General features: G+C 43.3%; 1 protein-coding gene and 1 pseudogene across 5 annotated transcripts in view; one reads left to right on the forward strand and one right to left on the reverse strand.

Moving 5' to 3' along the window:
• Positions 1-16,489, reverse strand: part of SH3D19 (SH3 domain containing 19) — a 192,616-nt gene that overhangs the window by 17,162 nt on the left and 158,965 nt on the right. For 4 of the 5 annotated variants that reach the window (XR_009519507.1, XM_060012135.1, XM_060012134.1 and 1 more), the window contains 8 exons: positions 16,332-16,400; positions 16,014-16,154; positions 9,664-9,736; positions 8,258-8,388; positions 6,141-6,196; positions 3,459-3,661; positions 2,932-2,984; positions 3-189 (listed from right to left, as the gene is read on the reverse strand). Coding sequence is in view for 4 of the 5 variants with exons in the window: in XM_060012135.1 (XP_059868118.1) it covers positions 3-189; positions 2,932-2,984; positions 3,459-3,661; positions 6,141-6,196; positions 8,258-8,388; positions 9,664-9,736; positions 16,014-16,154; positions 16,332-16,400 (913 nt within the window). In the remaining variant the exon portion in view is untranslated. The remainder of the gene's footprint in view (positions 1-2; positions 190-2,931; positions 2,985-3,458; positions 3,662-6,140; positions 6,197-8,257; positions 8,389-9,663; positions 9,737-16,013; positions 16,155-16,331; positions 16,401-16,489) is intronic. The other variant, XM_060012136.1, reaches the window with a different exon arrangement.
• On the forward strand, positions 14,145-16,005 carry LOC132425816 (transmembrane and ubiquitin-like domain-containing protein 1 pseudogene; annotated as a pseudogene).

Consider the following 16,489-nt stretch of genomic DNA (forward strand, 5'->3'; position numbering starts at 1 on the left):
ACCTGGGCAGGGCCGCACGAAGACTGCGGGGAAGATGCCCTCCCTGTCGCGCAGTCTGCCCTTGTACCAGTCGGAGTCCACACGTTCCATGATCAGGATCTGGTCTCCTCTCTTGAAGGACAAGTCATCACTGGTCTCCGCTGTGAAACTGTGAAGAGCTTCGCACCATTCTGCAGAAAGACTGTTCTCCTGTTTCAAATCAGAAGTTTGGTAAGAAATGTGAGATTTTGTTTGAGAGTAATTTCTACAAAGCTTAAAAAGTGGTGGAAAAAAAGCTAAGGGGTCATAAGATTTCAACGCCTGAAGGCCACTTTAAATCACTCAATACCTTATGTCACTATTGAGTTTCAGAAATAAAAGTTTCCAATAACTTTTTCTTAAAATAGAATTCTAAATGACAGACGTGATAAAATTTGTGACTTTCTGCTTTAAAGGGCTATATAATGCTTAAGCAAAATTTTTTTCTAATTATTATCTATGACAGTTACACTAAAATTAGATAAAAGCTTGCAATTTGTGTATAGTATTTATGACACTATGAAAACATTCTGGCAAAGCATATAATTTTCAGTGAGGTTCTTCTTTATCTAAATTAGGAAGGATCAGAATGGGCAGTCTGTTAATTCCCAGGTCTCTACATGTTTCAGAGGCTATCAGATTCCATGGCACAGGACTTCATTAGTTCACACTTTTAATTTTTTTTTTTTTTTTTTGGCTGCATTGGATCTTCGTTGCTGCATGCGGGCTTTCTCTAGTTGCAGTGAGCAGGGGCTACTCTTCGTTGCAGTGCACGGGCTTCTCACTGCGGTAGCTTCTCTTGTTGCAGCACATGGGCTCTAGGCGCTCAGGCTTCAGTAGTTGCAGCATGCGGGCCCTAGAGCACGCAGGCTTCAGTAGTTGCGGTGCATGGGCTTAGTTGCTCCACAGCATGTGGGATCTTCCTAGACCAGGGATTGAACCTGTGTCCCCTGCATTGGCAGGCGGATTCTTAACCACTGTGCCACCAGGGAAGTCCCCACACTTTTAACTTTATGACGCATAGTTAGCTCCAAGGCTGGCAGGATAATCACCCAGATATGGTGGGCTAGTGTGGGGGAATGCTCCAACAGTAATGCTTTTACTGCAAACACATCAGAAGAAGGTTCTGCCCTGAGAAGAGGCATCACTGCCAAGTCACGATGGGAGCCCTATGTTCAAGAAGCCCAAGCGAGAGGCAAGGATAACACTAAGAGCAAAGGCTTGGAGCCCGCCAGTCAGCTCTGCCACCTCCTTGCTGACACTGGGCAAGAAGCTTCTCTACTCTGAGCCTCAGCTTCATCTTAGAGTTGCTTTGGGGATCAAATGAGGTAATGCGTGTAGAATGCTTAGCACAGTGCCTGGTACATCTTAAGTTCTCATCAACTGATGGCTTGAAAGAAAAACAAAAAATTAAACAAAAAACCCTAACCCTACCGTTTTGTTCCTGTACTTGGGTAACCAACCCTAAAGAACGGTACTTGTCACTCCCAAGAAATACAGGGAACCATGTGAACATTTCCTTTTGGAGAACTGTAGTCCCTTTCTTTCCTGTTTGACTTTAGCAGTGGGGGGAAGATGAAAGAATTGAGAGACACACAGCCTAATTACCACTGACATTTTTGACAAACAATGACCCCATCAGGCTCACTCTTCTAAAATAATGTCACAAAAAACAATGGGAAGTCACCCACATTCCTATTCAGTTTAAACACTTCTGAAGCCATGTTATACAGTGTAAAAATTTTAATCCATTTTTTTCTCTCTCCCATTATAAAATAATACAAATGCTCCTAAACACTTGGCAGTTCGGAAATATATGAAGAATGGGAAGAACACCCAACCACCTATAATCTCACTACCTAAGGGCAACTGAATGGTAACAAACACATTTCCTCATAGTCTTTTTATGCTATATATTCAACTTCCCTATAATACATGTTTTCCTCCCATGCCATTTACTTTACAAATCTAGTTTTTAATGTCCTCAGAACATTCTCCCGATAATGACCATATTTAGGTTATTTCCAGTTTTTTCTTGTTACAATAACACCACCATGACCATCTTTGTGACTAAAACCTTGTCTCATTTTTCATCCTTTTCTTAGGGTGAGAAATAAAAATAATGATAACAATAATCTGCACTTTCTCTGTTTTAACATTCACATACTTATAATTATTTACTGTTGAGTTGTATTGAATCTTCATTAGATACGTTAAATGGTATTTTATTGTCTCTTTACAAGGCATTTCTTTGATTACTATAAGGTTAAATACTTTTTTAATATCAGCCACTTATAATATCTCTTTCATGAATATTCTAATAATATCTCTCCTTGTTTTTTATCAGGGTTCGCATGTCTTTCTAACTCATTTGTACGAGCTCTATATGCAATAAAGATATTAATCATCTGTTTACTTCAAATATTTGCTACATGAATTAAAAAATGACTTACAGGGCTTCCCTGGTGGCGCAGTGGTTAAGAGTCCACCTGCCAATGCAGGGGATATGGGTTCAAGCTCTGGTCCGGGAAGATCCCACATGCCGCAGAGCAACTAGGCCCGTGCACCACAACTACTGAGCCTGCACTCTAGAGCCCACGAGCCACAACTACTGAGCCCGCGTGCCATAACTACTGAAGCCAGAGTGCCTAGAGCCTGTGCTCCGCAACAAGAGAAGACACTGCAATGAGAAGCCCACACACTGCAATGAAGAGTAGCCCCCGCTCTCTGCAACTAGAGAAAGCCCGCACACAACAACGAAGACCCAACACTGCCAAAAATGAATAAATAAATAAATTTAAAAAAAAACACAAAAAATGATTTATAACATTTTCTTTTGATAATTATGATTTTAATAGTCCTCCCAGAGATAAAACTTGGCTTTCACTACAGTTATCTATTCAAGCAGCCTACCTGATAATTTGCACCAGAATCTTCTTTTTTGGTTTTCAGTGGTACCTTTGTGCCTGTATTTTAAAAAAATGTCAAAACTTCAGCTGTAAAGACCATATAGTATTGGAGAAAAACTTTGGGGGGAGAGTGAAAAGTCTGGGATTCCAGATCAGTCTCTTCATGTACTGGCTGTATAACTTTGCCCAGCACTACCCTCTCCAGATTTGTTTCCTTTACTGTAAGGTGAAGGAGGATACACATTAGTTATATTCTATAGGCCATTTCTGTTTGAAAGTCAGTGATTTTTTTTTCTGCCATTTCTAATATGAAGCCACCACTAACTACCTAAAACACCAAAGCCAGCTCTTTGAGAGACTGCCACAACAATGACTATCCCAATAATGATGTTGACCATTTAAAAATCATTTTTCCTTCTACCTTAAAAAATATGGCAATGTAGATTATTATGCAACTTAAGAATTAACCTATTATCTGGTTTATTTGAATTAGGATAGGACATAATAAAAAACCATATTCTCTGTACTCACTTAAAACATTTGTACCAGAGGTGGGATGATCCTCAATGAGTTCCACAAAGTTAAGGGGGAAGATCCCAGATCTCTCTCGAAGTTCTCCTCTCGCCCACTCGTCATTCACATACTCTTTAAGAATAATAATTTCTCCCTCTGAGAAACTTAACTCATCCTTCTGGTCTCCAATATACTCAAATCGAGCAACACATCTTGGGCCTCTGAAGAAAGAAGACCACATTTGTGGGTTAAACTAGAGAGTACTAACTTTCAGAATGCTTTAAAACCTTCATTTAGTCTTTCAATAAATATTTATTCTGTGTTTACTGTGGAACAAGGTATACTAGGCATAGTTTAAAATTTTCCATGAAAAAGAATAAGCTATATTTCTAAATGATAGTCCTTACTTTTTAGATATGAACCTATTCACTCAGAAAGGCTAAAGTCAAGGTCACAAGTACAGGCAGAATCCCTGATAAGCAGCTGGTGGTTGGTTAATGTTGCACATCTTTTGATCACCTTTTCTTCATGACAGAATCTCCCCAGTCTCCTTGGCTTTGTATCCTTGGGCCACAGTAATCCAGGGCCAAGTCTGAACCCTCAGTCATAAATGCACTGAGTTTAGGAGTGTTAACCCTGAGAATCTCAGGGCAAGACATCAAACTTCCATGGCAGAAATGCAATGGGCACCAGCTGGGCAGGGTAGATGCTCAATGTATGCTGAATCAGTGAGTTGTGTATATAGATGAATGGCCTTCAAAACTAGAAGGTTCGAAGAAAACAGAAACTCGGCTTATTATCTTATAACATTTAATCTTATATCTTACACTGTTGTTTTAAAAATTATGTTTGTATCTCCTTTAAAAAGGCTTCATTTCTGAGAATTAGAATGATCTACAATTTTGACTGAAAATAAGATAAAAACAGAGATGAAATTGTGTCCCTAGAAGACATGACTGATTCCCAAACTTTTGATTTGAGGCTTTAGAAAGGAAGTTTCAACAGCTATGACTAAGGAGATACAATTGCCTGAAGAGAATAGGTGGGTACTCGCTCCAATCTAAGTCTGATTTAAGTCAGGTCAATGCATCAACAGCCATGAAAGCCCACTTTAAATTCAACCTGCTGACACAGTAAACACTGCTTAAAAATAGGAGAAAAACTGAACCTGAAACAGAATTAAACTATTGTGGCATCAGAAGTTTCCTTATTTGTGATAACCTTTGCATTTATTTTCTGAAGTCCTCAGGGAGCATATCTTCTTATGTCTGACCGATTCAAAGACAGGTTTACAGTCTTCAGCAGGTACTGAATTCTATTAATTTGCTCATTTAACTGGAATATATAGTTGCATTGTGGCAATGTTTTAAATCACAAAGGAGTTACAGTGATGCAGAAAAGGGTACATAAATTCACGGAAAGGTCTTCAAACATAAAGACGACCCCTCCAAATTAACTCTTCCTTTACTTTCAAAAACAAAAACAAAACAATACAAAATGCCTAGCAGTTTTTGTAGGGTTCATATTTCTGTTAGGTTTACTTTTTTGTTCATTAAAAATATATATATTTATTTATTTGGCTGCACCGGGTCTTAGTCGTGGCATGTGGGATCTTCGTTGTAGCATGCGGGATCTTTTAGTTGCGGCATGTGAACTCTTAGTTGCGGAATGTGGATCTAGTTCCCTGACCAGGGATTGACCCCGAGCCCCCTGCATTGGGAGCATGGAGTCTTAGCTACTGGACCACAAGGGAAGTCCCTCTATCAGGTTTAAATATTTTCTATTGTTGCAGGAAGCGGGGGGACCCCTTCCAGGGCCTAAGAGTGGGCTCTTGTCTAACACTCAGAAATGAATTGTCCGAGGAGACACACGTACTGACAAAGCAAAAGACTTTATTGGGAAGGGGCGCCTGGGTGGAGAGCAGTGGGGTAAGAGACCCCAGGAGAACTGCCCTGCCACGTGGCTCGCAGTCTCAGGTTTTATGGTAATGGGGTTAGTTTCCGGGTTGTCTCTTCCCAGTCATCTTGGTTGGCCCATATTTAGTCTGACTGAGGGTCCTTCCTGGTGGTGCGCCCATCCTCAGCGCACCATTCCAGTGTGAAGGATTCTGGGACTTTGGTAGGACAATATTATGGGCTAGTGTATCCTCCCTCCCTTTGGCCCCTCCTGAATTCTTCTAGTTAGTTTTACAAGACATATTATGGGCTGGTATCTCTTCCCTCTTTTCAGCCCCTCCTGAATTCTCCTGGTTAGCAGCAAGTTCCTTATCAGGACCTCCTGTTGTGAGACAGCTCGTAGAAGTGGTTACCACCGTGCCTAGCCAAGGTGGGTGGTTTCGGTCAGCAGTTCCCTAACACTATGACAAAAATATTTGAACCTTCTAGAAATCTGTTGGTAGATAAACAGCAGAAGCAACACAAAATGCCCTGGATGATGAAACCTCTCTGCTTGGGTGAGGCCAGGCTGTGGGACACACCGGGATAGACTGTTTGTGCCTGTCTATATGGCCTGTATTGATATGGGGAGTTGCTTCTATCAGCATGTTGCAATTTCACCAGAATTTTTAAACAAGTAGTTTTCCTCATAATTAAAAAGACACATTGAGAATCTGAATAATCATACATCTGAAGTGTTTATTCTGTATGACATAAATGCTCACATCCTTTGTATCTTGTGCAAAACAACACAAGTAAAACTTACTTAACACAATGAGATGTGACGGATTCCCTTTTCCCATTTCCTCCTGGAACATCAGTCTAGTAAAGACAAAAATCAAGACAACAGCTGTATTCTTTCAGATTTTAATAAGATAAATTTAAGCTAAGTAATTAGCAAATTCATGACTAAAGTTAGCCAGTTTAGCTAGGTGTTAAACCGACGAAATGTACCACAGGTGCTACGAAGGTATGAAATCCAGAATTTGGGTTTTTAAAAATATGCGTAACTTGTGATGTAGCCTTCCTTGAATAACCAATCAATCCTCTTATTTGCTGGAATAAGCACATTAATGTCATTCTACCCCTGACTGAGTATACTCTACCCCTTATCCCCTAAGTTGAAAACTTCAGGTGAGGAGGGCTTAGGATAGAAACTAGGCATCAGGCACTACATAGACACCTATTCAAACTGTTGGTAGAACTCTGCAATACTTTCATGACCCTAAAATAAAATCTTTTAATCAACTTGTGGATTCTCTCCATTTTCATAACCCTGGAACACTTTTTCCCCTTCAACGTGAGTAGGGAAGGAAGAGAGGACTTAGTACTCAGTGAGCATCTACTAAGAGGCGAGCACTTTATATAATAACTCATCTACAAGGCTCCAGAGAACTGGGTTGTGATGAAATATTTGACCATAATGCACCATAAGTCTGAAAACTACTTAAGGCTTTGAGGTTTACATTAAATAAATCAGTGCCCTTCTTAATGAATTTCAAAAGTTCGAAGTCTTAAAACAATTTTTTAAACTTGTAGGCTTAGAAATAACACTTACACCAATAATCTGGCAAATTCAGTATGATTGATTTCAGTGTGGTAATTGTGCTTTTTAAAGTACTGCTACATTGGGCAGAAGAAAAATGAGGAAGAGTGCTAAAACTAACATTACTCTTTAATATTAATTTAGAGAATGTGGTTGGATTTCTCCAAAGAATCAGGGAATTTTTATATACCAGACAATTTTTAAGACCCACACTTCGTAATTCAAGAGACTCAACCTCATTCATACTTGAAAAATACAGGTTTTCTGTTATATTTGTTTGCTAAGTTTCTGATGTAATGGAAAATCATTTTCTTACCCCCACCCTGCAAAGCAGTTAATGCTCAACTATTTAAGCCAGGTTTATTGATATGTTCCAGTATCGATAAGTTATATTAGAGACTGAGTCATTCTCTTCCTACTGATATAAACGTTCAAGTGGCAGTCTGATTTCATCCCCATGTTTCTCAGCCACCCGGGCTTAGCACTCAGGGCTCTACTTACACAAGTTAGGCTTTGAGGGTGTATAAAATTCGGACACTTTAATATATGTTTCCCAGTCAGATTTGGAATTATTATGTGAAAAATCATTAATGGACCATTACCGCCAATGAAAGTACTTTGGTATTCCCAAATCTATTTTTTTAAAGGTTGAAATAAATGGGAATGGAAAGGATGAAAGAAACCAGTAACGAAATGTACTCCAAAGAAAAGGAGAAGTGGTACCATAACCTCAGAGAACAAACATTCCTTCAGGACAATCCAGTATCATTTAATTCTTTTTTTTTTTTTTTTTTTTTGCGGTACGCAGGCCTCTCACTGTTGTGGCCTCTCCCGTTGTGGAGCACAGGCTCTGGACCCACAGGCTCAGCGGCCATGGCTCACGGGCCCAGCCGCTCCGCGGCATGTGGGATCTTCCCGGACCGGGGCACGAACCCGTGTGCCCTGCATCGGCAGGCGGACTCTCAACCACTGTGCCACCAGGGAAGCCCCTCATTTAATTCTTGTTTGCCGAATGTTGCAAAGAATTAACATATACCCTCAAGTGCTTATCAACCCTCCAAGAATAGCTGATTCACCAGTGGACCTGTAGTTTTTCACCTTAGGATTTCCGATAGCATTTAAGCATTAAGTGCTAATACTCCATAATATATGAATAATTAACTAGTATCTAATTGAACAAACCTTTATTTCTGAATTTTTCAAACACCAAATGAATTAATGGAAGAGAGAGAACCAGAACCCAAGAATCTAGGCTTCTGGTTATTTTTTTTCCAAACTGCAAATTACACAGAATTCACTGAATATATGACCAATTTAAACAAGCACAATCTACTTACAATCACTTTGACGTAGGTGGCAGGAAATACACCAGTCTGGTTTCTACATTTCCCCCTGTACCAATCTGTACCTATTTTTTCCAGAAGATAAACAATTTCTCCTGAAGTGAGGTTCAAATCATCAACTTGCTCTGTAACATAAAATAATTATGTATGATGAATTACCCTGCTTGCAGATCTGATTAAAGTAGCATTTAGTTCTGTCCACCGAGGCAGTATGTTCTACTGATTCTGAGAACAGGTTATACTAATCAAATTGACTTTAAAAATATATTATTTTTTCCTGGATATCGTTGTTATGAGCCTCCTCTTTTAAGATCAAATTAGATATATTTACCAGGCACTGATTGATAGGAAATGGTTAAACACACACACACACAAAACATTGTGCTGGCCAAGGATTTTTCCTGTGTCAATATAAACCCTCTGCTGAATACATATTTTAACAATGAAAAGAGTTTTATAGACATGGTATAATATTCATATTATTCTCAACCATGCTTAAAAATCATTTCAATCTCAAAATATTAACTAAGGGAGTCCTACAGCTCTTTTGCAAATAAATTTACTCACAGTGAAATAAAAATCAGTCTACCAAGTGGATAAAAAACAGGTTATAAATAAATCAGGAATTTATTTTATTTGTAGCCTTGGATATAAAAGGTATTTAAAAATTGATTACAAAAATTTATATTATTTATTTATTTATTTATATTTATTTATTTTTGGCTGTGCTGGGTCTTCGTTGCTGCATGCAGGCTTTCTCTAGTTGTGGCTGGGGGGGCTACTCTTTGTTGCAGTGCACGGGCTCTAGGCGCATGGGCTTCAGTAGTTGCAGCACGTGGGCTCAGTAGTTGTGGCACACGGGCTTAGTTGCTCCGCGGCATGTGGGATCTTCCCGGACCAGGGATTGAACCCGTGTCTCCTGCATTGGCAGGCGGATTCTTAACCACTGCGCCACCAGGGAAGTCCCTATTTTTTATTTTATACTCATTTCATAAGTAATAGCTGAGCTATGTGCGTTGGTTTTACAACCCTTAGGAGAAAAGAACTCCACTTATTAAATTCAAATTAATTTCATTATAACTGGTATTTGGTACCCCATTTTGAAAGAGTGAAAAAGTTTGCAACTGGTAGGCGATTTGCTAATTGTTCATTTGTAAGGGAAACACTCCTCCTCTCTCTGTCACAGGGAGTTTCAAAGGCAAAGCTATTACAGCTAAGCTTTCTGGAATGCCTCAGTACAACTGACTTTTCCTGAAGGTGGGGTGATGGATGAGATGACCTCTCCAGTCCAGGGCTCTGCTGGTGCAGAAAATGAGAAGGATGTCCTTGAGAGGTTAACCTGGGGAGGATGCCTGATCCCAGATCCTAAGGTTCTACCACTTTATTACTTACGTCCTTACCTGCCGGAAAATCATGAAGAACGACAGCATGAGGGGCACCACTGTCAACAGGCTTCTGAGCGTGGCTTGGATCCTTAGGGGGAAAACAGGGCGGTGAATGGAGTGTGCAGGATGGACGCTGGATTTATTATTCACTCTGAGACCATTTTATTTTTCCTCATTAGGGTCCTCTTGACACAATTACATTATGAGTGCAAGATGCAAACCACACAGTTGAGCCACACAAGGGAATCATTACCAAGTTGAAAAGGCATGTGTCCTTGCCAGAGGAAAACAGAAATAACTCTCAATTATAATATCCCTTAGCATTTTTTAAAGCAAGAGAGTAAAACAAAAGGAAATTACTTAATTTTTTTTTTTTTTTAAAAGCAGTACCTATTCTATCCTGAAGTAGTGGTTTTTGACCTTTTTACCTTTCAAGGGTCACTTTTCCCATAAACTGTGATCAGGACTAAACCTTAAGAACAGAGCCTTAAAAGCAGTCTCTTCATTAAGATGGGAAAAGAAAGAAGTTCTGCAATTTATGCTCTCGTCTTTTGTAATGAAAAGAGCTAATGACTTCCACAAAAGTATAATTCACAAAAAGTTAAAATCCATTTCGTTTATTACCACTTAACTGAATGCTTTCTCTAATTTGAAAGCCAACGCTACCTCCCATGCCTGGCCTGGATTTCCTATTTAATCTGAACGGTTTATTCACCAGTAATTCTAAGTAAACTAGCAAAGAGAATTCAGTATTCTCTATCCATCTAACCAAGTGCTTAGACTGGCCAGAGGAGAAGCTGAATTTGAAGAGTGACCATTTCTTATTGACAGGCAGCTGTTATTCTTAGTTTCTTTATATGAAGAGACAGGCTTATCCACATCAACATCATCAAATCTGACTGAAGGATATTATTTGAAATTATAACATTGGCAAACCTGTGGAATAAATGAAGGCAAATTTTGTGCCCTTTCTTTCTTTTTTTTTTTTTTTTTTTTTGCGGTACACGGGCCTCTCACTGTTGTGGCCTCTCCCGTTGCAGAGCACAGGCTCCGGATGCGCAGGCTCAGCGGCCATGGCTCACGGGCCCAGCCGCTCTGCAGCATGGGGGATCTTCCCGGACCGGGGCACGAACCCGTGTCCCCTGCATCGGCAGGCGGACTCTCAACGACTGCGCCACCAGGGAAGCCCTGTGCCCTTTCTTTTCTCTTCCCTCCTTCAATGGCTCCTGTCCCCTCAGGGCTCGCCCATCCCCTGGCCATGATGTTCAGCAGGGATCGAGGTCCACTCCTTCCACTTCTGCCCTGCAGCACCTTTGCTCGACTCTTTTCTGAATCAGTCAAAACGCACCTGCACAGGCACGCTGTCTTCTCTCATGTCAGCTGAATGGTAATAGAGGAACAGTTAATGGCAGCTCAGTGTATTAGTTTACCAAAGCAACATTGACATTTTCTTAGAGGATGCTCAGCGCTTTTCCCTAAATAAATGGGCATTATGGGAATTTCAGGGATTGTGGAAAGGAACTGTGAGATATTTTAAGCCTAGAGGGCTTTAAAAATTATTATTTACACAATTTATTACATGTGTGTATGTGTGGTTTTCATTTTTTCTGATTTACATCTGTGGAAAAAGGAATGACCGCTCACTAAGGGGTGTTAGGCTAGATGGCTTTCCATCTGCTGGAAAAAGTAAAGTCAGAGACCTACCCCACACCAAACACAAACATGAACCTCCAGATGGACCAAGATCTAAACACAAGCCTGAGAAGGTAGAAGAGGTGGGATAGTAACCTGGGCCTCCCAGTTTCCCTTCTCTGCCTTCCATGCATGGCTACCCCTGGAATGCTGCTCATCACCTTGGCCTGGCAGATGAAGGGGGAGAGGCACAGGTGAACAGGGTTGCCCACAGGGGTCTGTACAACTCACACCATACCATTAGGGTGGGTATCTGGGAGGAAAATTCAACATATTTCAAAGCTCTTTCTAGTATGACAGTATGGCTATAATGGTTAATACTAATGAGTAAAAAGAATAGCTAACATCAGGACTTCCCTGGCGGTCCAGTGGTTAGGGCTCCGCACTTCCACTGCAGGGGGCACGGGTTCTATCCCTGGTCGGGGAACTAAGATCTCATATGCTGCGCAGTGCCGCCAAAAAAAAAAAAAAAGCTGATATTCACTGTTCACCCACTATGCACTACTCACTGTGTTAAACACCTTATATGCATTAATTAGCTCATTTAATTTTTTAAGCACCTTTGAGATATAATTCATATACTACAAAATTCACCCATTTAAAGTGCACCTAGGTTTAGTATATTCACAGAATTGTGTGACCATCACCACAATCTAACTTTAGAACATTTTTATCACTCCCTCAGGAAGCCTCCCACCCATCAGCCGTCTCTCCCCACTCACCCTCCCCTCCGCCCTGGGCAACCACTAATCTACCTTCTGGATTTACCAATTCTGGACTTAATATAAATGGAATCATAATGATAAATCAATTGTATAATCAACTCTGTGAGGAATTACCACACATATTATTTCACATATTAAAAAAATGAAGTTCAGAGAGGTCAAATCACCGCCTCAGGTAGTGGGAGAGAAACTGAAACCCGCGTCTGTACTGAGAACCAAGTGAGGTGATGATCCCCCGCCTCCCAGCTCTGACAGCCCAGCCTCAACTGATAATCTGCAGTGCCTTCTGTTGACTCAGGTAGGGGAAAGCATAACACATTTTTAGAAATATTTACCTTACAACTAAGCTTTCAAATAGGTTAAGTTTTATTTTTCTAAAAAAAATGTCCTGTTAGCCATGACCCAGAGCCTAAGAGAGGCTCCACTTTAGTGTCACCAGCTGTCGGCCCTCAGCGGCCACCTCTCTGCCAGTCTACAGCACAAGCCTGAGTATGAATGTTTCAAGTGGACAAAACTGTGGGCTTCTATAAAAGAACAACTTGTAATTTTTTCAGCTTCTATTTTCATCGAGGAGAGCTTTTTGACAGTACCACTCCCATGGTTACCCATCAGTGTGCTCTGAGAGAGGAAGAAGAGCGGTGACAGATGTTATGCTACATCAAAACAGAGAGAAAATGAGTTAACAGAAGAACCCTCCCCGTGTGGACCCAAGTCAGAAATCTCAGTATCCCGGCTGCAACTAGCGTAAGACATAGCTTTGCTGCTCTCCAAAATTCAAATTTTTAGTTTCTTAGCAAACGTCAAATGATAAGCTGCCTTCTAAGAAGAAAGAATTGGACGAGATTATGAAAACTAGGCTGAATGACAAACGAAGTTCTTTACTTGGTTTAAATGACAGATGGGTCTCATTTTTCATGTTTGCTACATTACCTAATAGATAGTGAAAATTTAACTGGATACCTTAAGAAGCTCTTTTAAAAGTATAACTCTAGGGCTTTCCTGGTGGCACAGTGGTTAAGAATCCGCCTACCACTGCAGGGGACAGGGGTTTGATCCCTGGTCCGGGAAGATCCCACATGCCGCGGAGCAACTAAACCCGTGAGCCACAACTACTGAGCCTGTGCTCTAAAGCCCGCGAGCCACAGCTGCTGAAGCCCATGAGCCTGGAGCCTGTGCTCCGCAACAAGAGAAGCCACTGTGATGAGAAGCCCGCGCACCGCAACAAAGAGTAGCCCCCGCTCGCCGCAACTAGAGAAAGCCCGCACCCAGCAATAAAGACCCAACTCAGCCATAAATAAATAAATAAAATAAAAATAAATATATATAACTCTATAAACTGTCCAATGGCATTTTTCTTGCTGAACAAACGACCTTCAGTAATCATTATATTGGCGCTCCCACCTCTCGGGGATGGGTGTGTGGGGCGGGAAGATGGGAGCGGTGATGGAGGACGGGGGCGGGGAGGGTGAAGTCTCAGATTCCCAGGCGAGATCTGGGGTCCTGCAGCAGGCTGGGCGTGGAGAGGCTTCCAGGGGAGGCGTGGGGTCGGGCTGCCTCGGGCTGGGGTGTGAGCTGACCAGGAGGAGCCGAGTTGGGCGGGGGGTGGCAACCCTCGGAGGTTCCAGTTTGCCAAAGGGCGCAGGTTGACGTTTGGTGTGGGGAAGCCTCGGGAAGCGGGTCGGGGTTTGGGTAAATGGTAACGGGGCGGTGTGGGTGTGTGTGTGCGCGAGTGCGCGGGCGTGTGCAGAGACCACCTTTTTCCCCCTTGGAGAAACTTTAGGGACGGAAGAGTAGATAAGCTTTGGGTCAACGAGACGAAGGAGTAGGTGAACTTTGGGATGACCTGGGCGGGAAGAACAGGTAAGCTTTGGGGTGCAGTTTGGTGGGGGTTGAATTTAAGGGAGAGTCGCTTAGAAGGTCAAGGCCCTGACCTCGGAATAGTGTTTGGGTGAACTGGGGAGCTGGTTAAAGACCTAGATCTTAGGTTACAAAAAATGACTTTGGATTTGGTGACGGGAAGGGGTACGTGGGGCGTCAGAGCAGTCCGTGTCCCAAGGCGGGGCTCGGGTATGCGGGCAGAGCTATGAGGACTGTGGGAGAGTTGGGGTGGGGTGGGGTCAGACGCCCCCCGAAGTTCAGAGGGCTCCTGGCGGGTGAGCCAGCCCCTCTCGGGTTCTTTGTGCCTCTCCAGCTCGGTAGCGCAGCGGGCAAGGCAGGTGCCGTGGCCCTGACCGAAGGGGTGGGTGATGAGGTGACCATCCTTTTCGCGGTGCGTGCGTGCCTGCCTTCCGGTGCTGGCTCTCGCCTGTGCCTCAGCACACACTGCCGAGGGCGCTGACCCACTGCCCCAGCCGTCAGGGACCCCGACACCGACACAGCCCAGAGGAGCCATGGCAGTCACCAACAGCATCGGAGGGGAGGCCCCAGGAGCCGAGACCCCCAGCCTGAGACGCAGAGGTCAGGCTGCACAGCCAGAGCCTGGCGTGGGGCTCCCAGCAACGCCGCCGCCTCCAGAGCCTCCCCAGGAGCCCCTAGTACTTCGGCTGAAATTCCTCAACGATTCAGAGCAGGTGGCCAGGGCCTGGCCCCATGACACCATCGGCTCCCTGAAAAGGACCCAATTTCCTGGCCGGGAACAGCATGTGCGACTCATCTACGAAGGGCAGCTGTTAGAAGACGACACCCAGACCCTGGGCAGCCTTCACCTCCCTCCTAACTGCATTCTCCATTGCCACGTGCTCACTCGGGAGGGTCCCCCACACCCACCCTGCCCACCGGGGTCAGAGCCAGTCCCCTCTGGGCTGGCCGCAGGTGGCCAGCTGCTGCTGCTCTGGGACTGCCAGATCCAGTACCGGCCCTTCTTTCCCCAGACCGCCACTCTGGGTCTGGCCGGCTTCACCCTGCTCCACAGTCTTCTGGCCTTTGCCGTGTTCCGCCCGTAGTGCCTCCGCGGGCTCTTGGCAGTGTTGCTGGCCCCTCCGGATCTTGCTCCCCATGACACGGCGGGAGCTGCTGTCTGCCTAGGCCTGCCTCTCCGACCTGCCTCTTCCCGCTACCCTGGAGCCCAGCCCTGTGCCGCAGAGCACTCCAGGGGCCAGTGGAGGCCCCTCCCTGTGACCTTCATGGCTCTGGGCCATCCCCCGGGGCAGCTGGCCCTCCGCACCCACTAACAGTCAGCTCCTCTGGGTCAGACAGCTGCTGTTGCTGCCCCGGTGCTGGGCAGAGCTGGGCCACGCCCCTGGGCCCTTCTTTGTGTTCTGCCTGAGAATCCAGCCTCCTCTAGTCCCTGACAGCTCCTTGGGCTGATTTAGGGACTCCAGGACTGAGGGGCTGGAGAAGGGGAGCTGGGAGGGGTGGAGGGGGTTCTCTGGAACATGTGCAGATTAAATAACTGTGAAGTTTAAAAAAAAAAAAAAAATCAGGCTCGACAAATTGTTAGGCCTAAATTGTGACTTCAGGTTGTTGGAACATCTCATTTCATTATGTTTATGGGCTATAAGCAGAGAAATGAGGTTTATATTAAGCTTAAATCTTAAAGGGAAGTATTTTTTAATGTCAGGCTTAGCATTTCTAGGGCCGCCTTTAAAATAATTATCCATTCTGTTAGAAAACTAATCTCTAGTACTTTGGTAAACATGTTTACATTACTTCACAAATAAACAGCTCTCACGGTTGAAAATTAATGACTGAGTGTCCTGGCTGCTGTAAGTCAGCACGATGCGAGAAAGGCAAAACACATGGTAGTCACTCTGTATCAAAGTGATTAGTATGGTAGTGGCAAGTCTCTCAGAAGTAATTTACTCTTAAAATGGAATAAAACGCTACCGTAATTTTTACTCTGGTTAAAATAAACGTGCTAATAAAAACCTGAGAATGAGCTATAATTAATAGTTCTATGGAATGTGCTGCCACGTGTGATATGAAGGCGGTACAATATTAATTCCTCACGTTCGGTCTGCTTCTGAGATGTTCATCAAGTGGGGTGATGATCTTCATGTGAGACAGGTGAACTCTGCCAGCGGCGGCTCCCTTCCGGCACTCCAAGTAATTACCTTCCACCTGCTTCAGTATCACAAGGACGTCCCCACGCTGGAAGGTACGATATCACTCTCTGAAGCAATTATTATTTAATAGAACATTATTACTCTTTCCACATTTTAATCTTTGGAGCCTAAAGCATTTATAATAACGTGTAAAACAGTAACAGAGGCCAGAGGTTTTTTTTTTTTTTTTACATTAGTCAGTAAAGAAAGAGCTGTACTTTACCTTACAAGAAAGTTCTCCAGGGTTTTGCGGGACAATGTCTTCACTGGCAATTCCGTGAGGCACAGACAGCTTAAACATAAACCAATAAAAGGATTATTCACGATCAAATAACCTCGTCCTAAGCGGCTGATCACGCGGGGATTTGGCACATTCGCCTG

The sequence above is a fragment of the Delphinus delphis genome, chromosome 5, assembly GCF_949987515.2.
Source record: "Delphinus delphis chromosome 5, mDelDel1.2, whole genome shotgun sequence".
Lineage (NCBI taxonomy): Eukaryota > Metazoa > Chordata > Mammalia > Artiodactyla > Delphinidae > Delphinus > Delphinus delphis.